The sequence below is a fragment of the Hydra vulgaris genome, chromosome 08 (assembly GCF_038396675.1).
Source record: "Hydra vulgaris chromosome 08, alternate assembly HydraT2T_AEP".
In the NCBI taxonomy this organism is placed as follows: Eukaryota; Metazoa; Cnidaria; class Hydrozoa; order Anthoathecata; family Hydridae; genus Hydra; species Hydra vulgaris.
The window spans coordinates 9,633,346-9,645,795 of record NC_088927.1 but is presented as its reverse complement, the minus strand read 5'-3'; the positions used below and the strand labels follow the sequence as shown (position 1 = coordinate 9,645,795).

General features: G+C 26.6%; 1 protein-coding gene across 2 annotated transcripts in view; it reads left to right on the top strand.

Moving 5' to 3' along the window:
* Positions 1-4,229: 4,229 nt before the first annotated feature.
* LOC101234304 (uncharacterized) overlaps positions 4,230-12,450 on the top strand; it is a 30,224-nt gene continuing 22,003 nt past the window's right edge. Inside the window, exons 1-4 of one of the 2 annotated variants that reach the window (XM_065803046.1) lie at positions 4,230-4,339; positions 6,714-6,786; positions 6,873-6,964; positions 7,419-7,512. In XM_065803046.1, coding sequence (XP_065659118.1) covers positions 4,298-4,339; positions 6,714-6,786; positions 6,873-6,964; positions 7,419-7,512 — 301 coding nt within the window. In that variant the 5' untranslated portion in view covers positions 4,230-4,297. The remainder of the gene's footprint in view (positions 4,340-6,713; positions 6,787-6,872; positions 6,965-7,418; positions 7,513-12,450) is intronic. The other variant, XM_065803047.1, reaches the window with a different exon arrangement.

The following is a 12,450-nucleotide window of genomic DNA, read 5'->3' as shown; positions in this document are numbered from 1 at the left end:
AAAAACAAATCTTATATAGTATAAGACGTTTATAAAACATTATAGCAAACTCAAGATTTCCGAAGTAACAGAACCATGCAAAGCCAACAGAAGAAGAACTATTTGCAGTAGTGACAAGATCGGCATAAGATACTCTAGTAAAAGTACAGAAAAAAACCACTTGAAGTTAAAGTAGTATCTATTAAATGCAGTGGCAGCGGTAGTTACGTGGCTAGCAAATAATGTATTCTTAACAATAGAAGCAGTGCTAAGAGAAGTCGATAAGACAACAGTTCTTGCATAGAAAGAGGTGCGATTTTTTATCGCTTAAGGCGCCTCCCTTCCGCACCAGACAATATCTGTTTTTAAGACATATCACCGAAGTAAATCATAGAAAACACTTATATCTAATGTTACAACAGTTATAACAAACTTCTTTTTAATAATAAGGCGAATACAAACGTTTTTCGAACAAGCCCGCCATCGCTCAAACAGATGCATAAATTATCTAATAATATATTGTTTTAAACATTATGAAATGTTTAAAATTATATATTATATAAAAGTAACTCGAAATAAACCACAAAAAAAAGAAACAAAGACAGAAAATGCAAACTAATTTTAAAAAAATTGTCTTTCAAAAACACGAGTTCAATACAATAATTTAGTGACTTCTATACAACGAGTTCTACTTATTATAGAAACAAAATACTTTTCTATGGATATTTACATAACAAAGTTTTTGTAATTTTTTTAAAATTGTTTATAAATATATTTTATTAGAGGCGCAACCAAAGCTAAAATAGGAGGGGGGGGGGGGGGGAGGTAAGGGAATTTAGCTTCGCTTTCCTCTCCAAGCCCCCTCTTATCTACGACCATGCATATCAGTAACCGCCTTCTAAAACATGTCAATAGAGCCCTAAAATCATGAAAATTCTTCAACTTTATATCACTAATTCTCTTAAAGAAACGAGCTACGATAGGAAACATACCCAATACTATTTATACCCAATTAATAACATTATTGCATGATCTCAATACCGTATACCATTGTAAAATATCAATTCTTTGCAATAATTTGTTTCAGTTCCGGAAGAATTACAGAAAAAGATACACTCATCAAAAACTGACTTTAATATCTTAAAAATCCTAATCCTAATCACTTACCCCCAATTTCTAATACATCCATTTTATAGAACCAAAATTAATCCTCGTAAAAGCTTTTTTCGTCGGAATTTAAAAAAAATAAATCGCGAGGAATTACATAGTGGTTTCTCACAAATTAGCTGGACTAATGTAATCAATGCTGACGAGGGTAATACTAGTAAGTCATTTGAAGAGTTTTTCACAAGCTTCGATTCTCTTTTAGATAAACATGCACCATTAAAAAAAGTCAGCAATTGCTGCTTATCAAGGGGTTTCAAACCCTGGATAACACGAGGAATCTTGACTTCAATTAAAATACGAAATAAAATATTTAACAAATTTCGTAACACAAAGAATCTTAATAACAAACTCAATTTAGAAAAATCCTATAAAACGTATAGAAACTTACTTGTTACTCTCACCCGTCGTAGTAAAAAAAAATATTGCTCTAATTTTTTTACTGATAATGCCAAAAATTTAAAATCTACATGGGATGGTATTAGGAATCTTTTAAACATTAGTTCGAGAGTTAACTCATATCCTTCCTGCTTATCTTTTAACAACTCCATATTATATAACCCCATTAAAATTTCGGAATCTTTTCATTCTTTATTTCAGTTCCGGAAGAATTACAGAAAAAGATACACTCATCCAATACTGACTTAAATAAATATCTTAAAACTCCTAATCTTAAATTAGTATTCATAAAACCTACAGAGAAAAAAGAAATATTATCTATTATTCATTCTCTTAATGACAGCAAGAACTATTTAATCTTTCATTCATCACCGGTGTGTTCCCTGATATTTTACAGAGCCGTAACCACGGCTCTGTTTTTAAATTAGGGAAAGGGGTGGGTGGGTGGGGGCGAGCCTGGGGTTTTTTTAATTGAAAAAAAAAAAAAAAGGGGGGGGGGGAGAGTTACGATCAAGAAAAAATTTGAAAGTAATAACTTATAATAACTAAAACAAACTTTTTTAAATTAGTTTTGATGATAGAATGCTGATGATAATTCGAAAAAAATGTTGATAATAACATTATTCGATTTGACAATCGAATTGTGATGTGTAAAAACCTCACGTGTATTACAATAAATACTTCATTTTTTGCAATAAAATACAGTATTGAGAAAATGTAAGCAAATTTTCGCAGATTATAAGTTTATCTCAAGAATATAAATGCTATAGAAATAGAGTCATTCAATATATTTTACAATAAGTTTCTTATAAAAAAAATATTTTTATAAAATTCTAATAAAAAAGTTTAATTACAACGGAATACGTGGTATTGCTAATCATTGGTTTTCTTCATATATTAGGGATCGCACTCAGTATGTTTCAATTAATGGATTTGAATCCACACATAAAGTTATTAAATATGGCGTTTTACAAGGTTCCGTTCTTGGGCCGTTATTGTTTTTATTATATATAAATGATTTATCTTGTTCATTAAAAAACTTTAAGGTACATCATTATGCTAATGATACCAATTTTTTATATACCAACAAATCACTTACGACTCTTTGTAAAAAAGTTAATCGAGATCTTCATCGCTTATGTAACTGGTTAAATAGTAATCGTATTTCATTGAATGTCAATAAAATTGAATACGTTATTTTTCATTCCCCTCAAAAAGCTATTGATAATATTAAAATTAAAATTAACGGAAAAAAACTTTTTCCGTCAAAATATATAAAGTATCTTGAAGTATATTTTGATGAACACCTATTTTAGTGTAATCAACTGCATTATCTTAAAAAAAAACTTACTAGAGCTAACAGTATGCTTTCTCTAATTCGTTTCTATTTTCCTATCCAAACTCTTCAAATGATTTATTCTTCTTTATTCTCTTCTCACCTTTGCTATTCTTGTATTGTTTGGGGTCGAAAAAGTAGCTTTTTACTTAATGGCATTGCTAGTTTACAACGCGCATCTATTAGAATAATGACGTTTTTACCAATGAGATCTGATATCCAAAAAAAATTTTCTGAACTAAAAATCCTAAAACTCCATGATCTTGTAAAGTTTTACAATTGTCTTTTTGTGTTTGACTTTCTCCAAAATAAACTACCAAATTTTTTTAAAAATTTTTATAATAAAACAAATATAATTCATAATTATCACACCAGGAATACAGAAAATAGTAATAGAATATGGTAAGTTTTCCATAAAACAACAATGTATTTCTCTATATTATATTTATTTATCTATATTATATTTATTATTGTGTTATTATTGCTACATTTTATGTTATTATTATATTTAATTATTATTTATGATAGGTACATACAATTTATATTGTATTATAAATATTCTTCATATTATTGATACTTTATTATTATTATTATTATTATTACTATTGTTATTATTATTGTTATTATTATTGTTATTATTACTATTGTTATTATTATTGTTATTATTATTATTATTATTACTATTGTTATTATTACTATTATTATTATTTTTTATTATTACTATAATTATTACATACATCATTATTATTTTTTTTACAATCTTTTCTTTTTTTTCTCTCATACTTATATTTTGTAAGTCTTTTAGGTGTCACTCCATTGACTAGTTTGTAACTATATGAGTGACACCTAATCAGAATCTATAAATTTACAATGAGCATTTGTATGATTAAATAAAAAAAAAATTTATACTGTAAAGTATACATTGATAACAGACGGTAAGCGAGATTCAAATATAATCAGGGAATCAAATATAATCAATTCACCCCATTGATTTTTGTTACCAATGGTGGATTCGGAGACGGATGTAAACCGTTCACGGCTCTACTTGGGAATAAACTGTCTATTACGAATGGTTAGAAGAACGGGACAAGTATAGATTGGTTAAGGACACGTCTTTCAATGGAGATTACGCGAGCATCCCTCCTCTGCTTAAGAGGCTCACGAACCCCATTTAAGCGCTACCACATTGATGACGTTTGTTTAGAGAAAGTACAAAGTGGACTTATTTAACTTGTAACTTTAAAATGTTATTGTTTTGATTTGTTTAATAACGTTATTAAAAAAGTTTTGAATAAAAATATAATCAGGGCCTAGAAATTCTTTTATAAAGAAGGCCTTGAACATAATGGTTAGTGCCGTAAAACAGTGTAACGCGGAGGCTTAAAAAAATTTTTAAAAACAATTGCGACCATTATTAAAATGGCTGGAGAAATAATGAGTAAGGTAGCCTTTTCCTCAAAGGTCAGTAGTAATCTTAACTTTTTTAAAATAAAAAATATTTTATTTATTTATTTTTTATAAAAACTATTGGCTTTATAGTTATTTCGAAATAGATTTCCTGTTTGTTTTAAAATAATTTGGAAAAAAAAATTGCCAAGATAATTATTTTACTGAAAACATAAAAAGTATAAAAGCAACCTGGAAAGGTATAAAAACCATTATTAATATTAAAAGTAACTCTCAAACAACCCCTAATGTAATCGTACATAACAATATAACAATAAAAAACCCCTTTGATATTTTTAATGCTTTCAACAACTACTTTACTAACATTGGTAAAGATGTCCCGGCAACAATTCCTTCATCCATGAATCATTTTACGTATTACTTATCAAATCCTTCTTAAAAATCATTCTTTGTAAAATCTACTGATGGACATAAAATTTCAAATATTATCATCTCTTTAGACGCAAATAAAACTTCTGGACCAACCGTCCTAAATTCTAAAGTTATTAAAAACGGTACTTTCAGAGTATCGTCTCAAACATTTTAAATATATCTTTATCAAGTGGTATTTTCCCAAAAAACTTAAAAACTGCCAAATTTATACCTATTTTTAAAACGGATTCAAAACTTTTAAAATCAAATCTCTCTGTACTCGTAGAACTCAATTAGTATTCATTAGTGCGGTGAGCTCAAACCTAAATTATATCAAAGTAGGTGTTCCTCAGGGATCTGTCCTTGGGCTTTTGCTGTTTCATATTTATATAAACAACATGTCTAAACGTTTTGTTGAGTCCAACACTTAGCAGATGACACAAATCTCCTCTATTTTAATAAGTCTATAAAAAAAATCAACAAATATGTTAACTATGATCTTAAAAAATATAAATATTGTGAATCACCTATATATCATGCAAAAAAAAGCAGTCAAGATTATTGAGTTTCTACCAAAAAATTCCCATACACTCACATCTTTTAACGCATTAAAGTTACATAATATAATTAAAGTTGAAAATTGTTTATTTATTCACAGCTGCCTAAACAAAAAGCTACCTCCTATATTTAATGAATGGTTTACTCAGGGTTACACAGTGGAATCAGCTGTCAATTTACAAAAAAATCTTTTAGAAGCGCACTGAGTGTCCTAACATATAATAAAAAATCCTACGGTAAACATTCCTTTAAATACTCTGCATTAATGGACTGGAATCAAATTCAAAATAAATCAAAAACAATCCCTTTTTACAATATTAATAAATATCTCCTCAGAACTAAATTAAAATACTACTTGTTACATCAAGATAAATAAAAACAACAATTGTATCATTGGTGATAAAAGATTTATCACCATAGAAGATCTATAAGATATAATATAAATATAAATGTTGACTAAAAGCAACTCTCTGTGACTGTATGTTTTATTTGTTTTGCTTTTGTTTTGTTCATGGTTGCTCTCCTAGATTTAGCCAGACTATTAGAGTGAGCCATCCAGAATGTAGACTATATATGCATGCATGCATGCATGCATGCATACATACATACATACATACATACATACAGACATACATGCATACATATATATATACATGCATACAAACATACATACATATGTACATACATACATACATACATACATACATACATACATACATACATACATACATACATACATACATACATACATACATACATACATACATACACTAATAACAAAATGACCACCATTTTTACCAGATTTTAATTTAAGTACTATGATATAAATTTGATTTACAATACAAACAATAGAAAGTATTTTTAAGCTCTTATAAAAACTCAATTACAAGCTTAATTATAGAAATAAAAATGCATTTTTAAAAAAAAGAAAACTAGTTACTATGATAATTATGCTTATAACTATGATAATCATACTTGTAACTATGGTAAAAACTTGTAACTATGGTAAAAACTAGTAATGTAGTAGAACAACAGCTATCTTTTAAAGAAAATAAAGCGAAATGCAACCTAACGCACATTTTAAATAAGGGGTCATGTTATTAGGAACTAAAAGTGTTATTTTTACTTAGTTTACTTGTTTATATTTTAGGTTTTCTCTACTTTACACACTTTCATTGAGTTTTCATTTGAGTTTGCTTAAAACTAAATATTGAAATTAGTTAAATTTGACAAAGAATCTTTAAATAGAAGATGTTTTTAAATATCAGGGTTTTTATTTTGCACTTTCTATAGTGTTTGGTTATTTGTATGTATTTGTTTTATAATAAAAATTTACTTTCAATACTGTTTGTTGTTTTTTTTTTACATTAATTTGAAAAATATTTTTAATATTATAGATTAATTGTTTATATTAAAAAATTTAACATAAATTTATTTTTTCTTTATTAACATATTTAAGGTTCCTCTTTTGATGAAAGCAACTTCTGATAGTTCTCAACCAACACCTGGTTATCTTTTTGAAGATATACAAAGTATTTTTTTAAACCCTTTTAACAAATAATATACTTAATAGCTACTCTCCTTGAAGATGATAATTTATTTATTTAAACCTTAATAGAAATATCTTATGAATCTATTGACTATTGTATATATATGGCTGATTTTTTGATTGATCGCCTCAAAAAGAAATCCTTACATGTAAAGTTAAAGGTAAAAAATTTGATTCTCTTGAACTTTTTATTCACTTTTTCATTTTATGTTTATATAGTCAAAGTATTTTAATGATATTCGATTCTATTGATAACTTTAATAGTTTTATTTTTAACCTAATATTTAACTGTTTAATACACTGTAACCTTAATACACCCTGTACTGTAATATAACCCTTAATATACCCCTTGAAACCCCTTGTTTAATACACTGTACCCTTTTATAACCCACTAACCCACATATTAAGGGTACAGTGTTTATTACACTGCACCCTTAATATAACCTGTTTAATACACTGTAAACTTAATATTAAACTGTATTGCTATATATATATATATATATATATATATATATATATATATATATATATATATATATATATATATATATATATATATATATAGCAATACATTTTTTTTTTTTACTAATGAGTAAATTTGTTTTTTTTTTGTAGGCATTACAAGTTATACGTTATGTTGTTGATAGGGGCCACAAAGAGTTTACAATTTATGTTCGAAAAAATTCAAATAATATACGTGAACTACAAAGTACGCAGCCTTATATATATATTTTCTTTTTTATTTCTATATTTTAGAATAAACTTATTTTTCTTATGTTATTTGACTCTATATAATAATGATTTTGTTTTTTACTTAGTTAAATCTTTATAAGTGTTAAAAATAAAAACTTTATGAGTTTAGTTTATGTTTAAAACTTTATAAGTGTTAATACTAATAAATTCTATGGTCACAAATAAAAAACATGTTGTTGTTTTTTATAATATTTTGAATTTATTAACAAACAATTTTTAAAGAACCTAAAAAAATTTTATATAATTTTTTTTATCATTTTATTTTTTTAACTCTCTTTTCATACTTTAATAAAACAAGAATAATATAATCAAATATAAAATTTTTCAAGTTATTATTTTAACCTTCTTTCAACTCTTTAACTATGAAGTACAGAGAGAACAAACAAGCTGTGTTTGACAAAACAAGCTTGGCCCTGGTAGTACCACACTTAACTTGTTGAGAAAAAATTGAGTAAAAGAACAGTAATAAGTTAGTAAAAAAACACTCATCTAAATAATTTTTCTAGTTGGTTTCTCCTTCTACAGGATCATCAGGAAGAAAGTCTAAATTTAAAAAAATTCAAGTTGAATAAAAATTTTCACAAAATGTTATATATTTTTAATCAATTTTTTAAAAATTCTGTATTTTTCAGAAACTTACATTAAGGTAAACTAAGTTACCTTAGGTTTACCTTAGATTTAAGTTAACTAGGTTTACTTAAAGTAAACAGAAACTTAAATTAAGGAAGATAAATCTTACATTTTAAAACACTTATTTTTATGTCTGCATTTAGAAATTAATTCTGATTTTTTATTATATGAATTTTTTTGTCTTTATTTTAAATCTTTTTTGCAAACAAAGCATACATTTTTTGATAAGCAATTTCAATTTACTGGGCAATGAATTTTGATTTTACAATTTCAATTATTAGTATTTTTTCTTGAGAGTTAATTTTCTGAAGGGTTAAAAGTAACATTTTATGTTTATTTCAATTTAGAAGTCAATATTTATTAAAATTTTCATCATATCATTTCTGATTTTGTCAAGTTTAGGACCTGATTACTATAAATCCAGTATTGTGATACAGACCTAATTGATTAATTTGCATTATTTTAGCTAGAGAGTTAAAAATTTATAAATCTAATGTATAATCTTGCAAATTATCTGCTTTGTCCTAACTTTCCATTGTTACGTAAAGTATTAGTGTGTGTTTTGAGTATATATCTAATAAATAATAATTTTATCTTTTATTATTGCTTTTTTATATTACTGTATTTATAAAACTATTATTACTCTTATTTTATACTATCTTTTTATTTTAACTTAATTACTATTATTATTATCATTAATTTATCTTTGTTTTAGAAGCCTTATTAATATTATTTATAATGATAGTGGTAGTGATTCCATTGTAGTAATAGTTTTTAGTATTATTTTTATTATATTATTATTATTGTAAATTTTAAATGTTGACATCTTTAATAGATTTTATTTGTATAAATATTTTTTAAAAAACTTCTTTTTATGGATTAATTTCTATTTGTTAAAAATATATATTTATTTTTACGATATTTTGAGGGAATATTGATACCCTCGTTATCAAGTATATTAAAAACCGTTAAAAAAAATAAATATACAAAACCGTCTAAATTTATGAAACAACGTAATATTTACATTTTTAATTTTACATTACAATTATTATTATTGCAATTACTAATATTATCTATATTTATTAGTGCTTTATTTTCTTTTCTTTCCTTATTTATTTATTTTTTCCTCTTTATTTTATTTTAAATTCTTTCTATGTTTTATTTATAGTTTTTTTTTGTATTTTTTTTTTTTGTTTTTGTTTTTTTTTTAGGTGTCACTCCATTGGCTAGTTTTTAAATATATGAGTGACACCTAACCTTATTTATGTTAGTTTATAATATATTGTAAATTTTCATAATTTATGGTTAAATGGAAATATCATTCCTTCTACATCTATTTATTAAAATTCAGAAAAGGTTTTCTGCAATGTTTTATTAAACTAATAGTATCCTCTGTTTTTTTTGTGTTTCTTTTTTTTCAAATTCTATTGTTTTATTTAAAATTTCTGCTGTAACTTTTTGGGGTAAAAATTATTAGTTATTAATTTTAAACCATGTTAAAATTATTACTAATGAAATCTAATTTCATTATTTGAAAGAGACATTATTTCCTTATTAATTAACAATAGCTTAACCAGTTTCTACTAGTTATCTAGGTTTTTTATCTATAATTATACCTATCACAAAGATCTTCTAAAAAAAAAATTTTCCGAGAATATGAACATCAATCATTTTTAACAAATGATTTTTTATTTATTTTTGATTCAATCAATGAAACAGACCAGGATATATCTTTTTAAAAGTTTTTTTTTTAAAGTTTTTTTTAAACTTTTTAAAAAAAATCCAGGATATATCTTTTTAAAATACGATCATGATTTTTATTTAATTGAGATAAATGATAATTTGTCAGAAGTTATGGAATGTATTTAATTATCCTTTATCTTTTCCGGAAAAACTTTTCTTTATACCTTAAAGTACAAACAGAATATTTTTGTTTTTTGGATGAACTTAAAGAGTGCTAATTTCATAAAAGCAAATTTATTAAACCAATATTATTTATTATGGTTTGTTGGTATGTTATACATAACCCCAATCTTATAAACTTCTGATGGAAAAATTTCCCTTACTTTCTGATTTCCTTTTAAACAAGCTGAAAGAAAGCAAAATTGATTTGTTAATTAATAATGGAAAATAAAAATTTATCAAAGGATATTATGATTTTATTTGATGAAATGTATTTGCAATAGTGTGCAGAGTATTATGGAGATTTTATTGGCACTAATTATAAGAATGAACTTTATATAAGTATATAGTATACTTATATAAAGTTCATTCGTTTTATGATAATATGCCATGCATTATAAAAGCCTTGCCAGTCACCACTAGTGATTGGTTAAAAAAAATAATTTTTGAGCTGCTTAGTTGTTTTAACTAAATGTGATTAAGTTTTTTTTTATGAAATTTTTTCTTGGAACTTTTGCAAAATGTTTTCAAAAAAGAATAAAACATAAATGCAAATTTATTAAAAACAATAGCGGCTATTAATCAATTTTTTTCCAATATCAAGGATGCTTCCAGTTTTCATTTTATCAAGTTGTGGTAGACAATTGTATTGGTGAGTGTAGAAACCACTTCGGAGGGGGATTTCAAATATTTAAGGAGAGGGAAATATGTCATAACTCTTCCAAAATTGCAAAAATTTAAACTTTTTATTCTTCCATTATAACATGCATTTATTGCATGTGATACTTAATTATTATTTAATTGTAGTACTAACACACATTCAATGCGTGTAATATTTGCAATTTTGGAAGATTATTATTTTAGAAGAATGTTTGCAAATTTTGAGGACTTTTTTCTCTCCTGAAAAACTTGAAGTTTCTGGCTGGGGTGGTTTCTGCACTCACCAATTCAATTTCTAACTTAAATGAAATTTTAGTAATTGACTTTTTACAACAGCAATTAAGTCTAAGTTCCTGTGTTTGAGTTCCAAATGGTTGAAGTGTGGGAAAAGGACTAAACAGGTGAAAGTTTTTGGAGCATGTAGGGATTGAGGTGGTAGAAGAATGAGACTTTGCTGAAGTGAATGGGTTAAGTGAGAATGAGTTATGGTTGATGGATGTAGAGATGATAGCTCCTTTGAGCAGCACCCATAATAGTATTGGTAGGAAAGATATGCAACTTAATGATGGTTGGAGGGATGCTCAAGCTTGGCAAAGTGTAGAGTGGGCACCATTACTCTCACTGAGCCCTCTTCTTTACGCCTTTTTGGATTATTGCTAACTACTGACTTTTCATCAAACCATAAATACAATTGATTGCTAAATTAGCTGCTAAGGTTGCTTCTCTTTAGCGTGTTTGCCATTTTCTTATTTTTCTGATTTTTGATTTTTCTGACTTTTTCTGATGATTTTCTCATCTGCCATTTTCTCACTCCTGATTCCGTTCTCTACCTCTACAAATCACTTATTCATCCCTGTATAGAATACAGTTGTCATATTTGGGTTGGCTTCTTATGATCTTCTTTCTCTTCTAGAAATGGTCCGAAAATGCAATGTAAACATAGTTAGAAGCACTCAATCTTGCTAAGGCTGTTGCTCTCGACACTTCTAAAGCTTTTAATAAAGTTTGGCACGCTGGTCTTCTCCGTTAGTTCTCCTCTTACAGTGTATCAGGTAACATCTTTAAGATTATTGAATCCTTACCAACCATAGTATAAAAGTTGTCCTGAATGAACAACACTCTTCTTCATATCCTGTAACTTCAGGGATTCCTCAAGGTTCTATCCTTGACTCTATACTTTTTTTAATTTACATTAATGATATCCTAGAAATTCAAAATCAATGCCCCCAGAGGGGTCATTGAGCTCGAAAAGGATCTCACCTCTGCTACAGCATGGGGCATTCAGTGGCTGGTGAACTTTACCTCAGATAAAAATCAAATTTTTTTCAGCTAATCCTTATCACAATAATCTAGATTTTCCTATATTTATGAGCTGTAATGTACTTGATGAGTCATCACCCTTTGTTTTCTAGGATTAATTCTTACTTCCGATCTTTCTTGGAAAACATATGTCAAATCAATTTCAAAATTAGCATCAGCTAAGGTTGCATCTCTTTGTTGTGCTTATCACTTTCTTACTCAATATTTTATTCTATATCTCTATAAATCTCAAATCCTTCCTAGTATGGAATACTGTTGCCCTATCTGGGGTGGATCTTCCGATGATGCCCTTTCTCTCTTAGACAAGATGCAAAAGCACATTGTAAACATACTTGGGTCTGCTCTTGCAGCCAACCTTCAACCATCATCACATTGTGGTAAT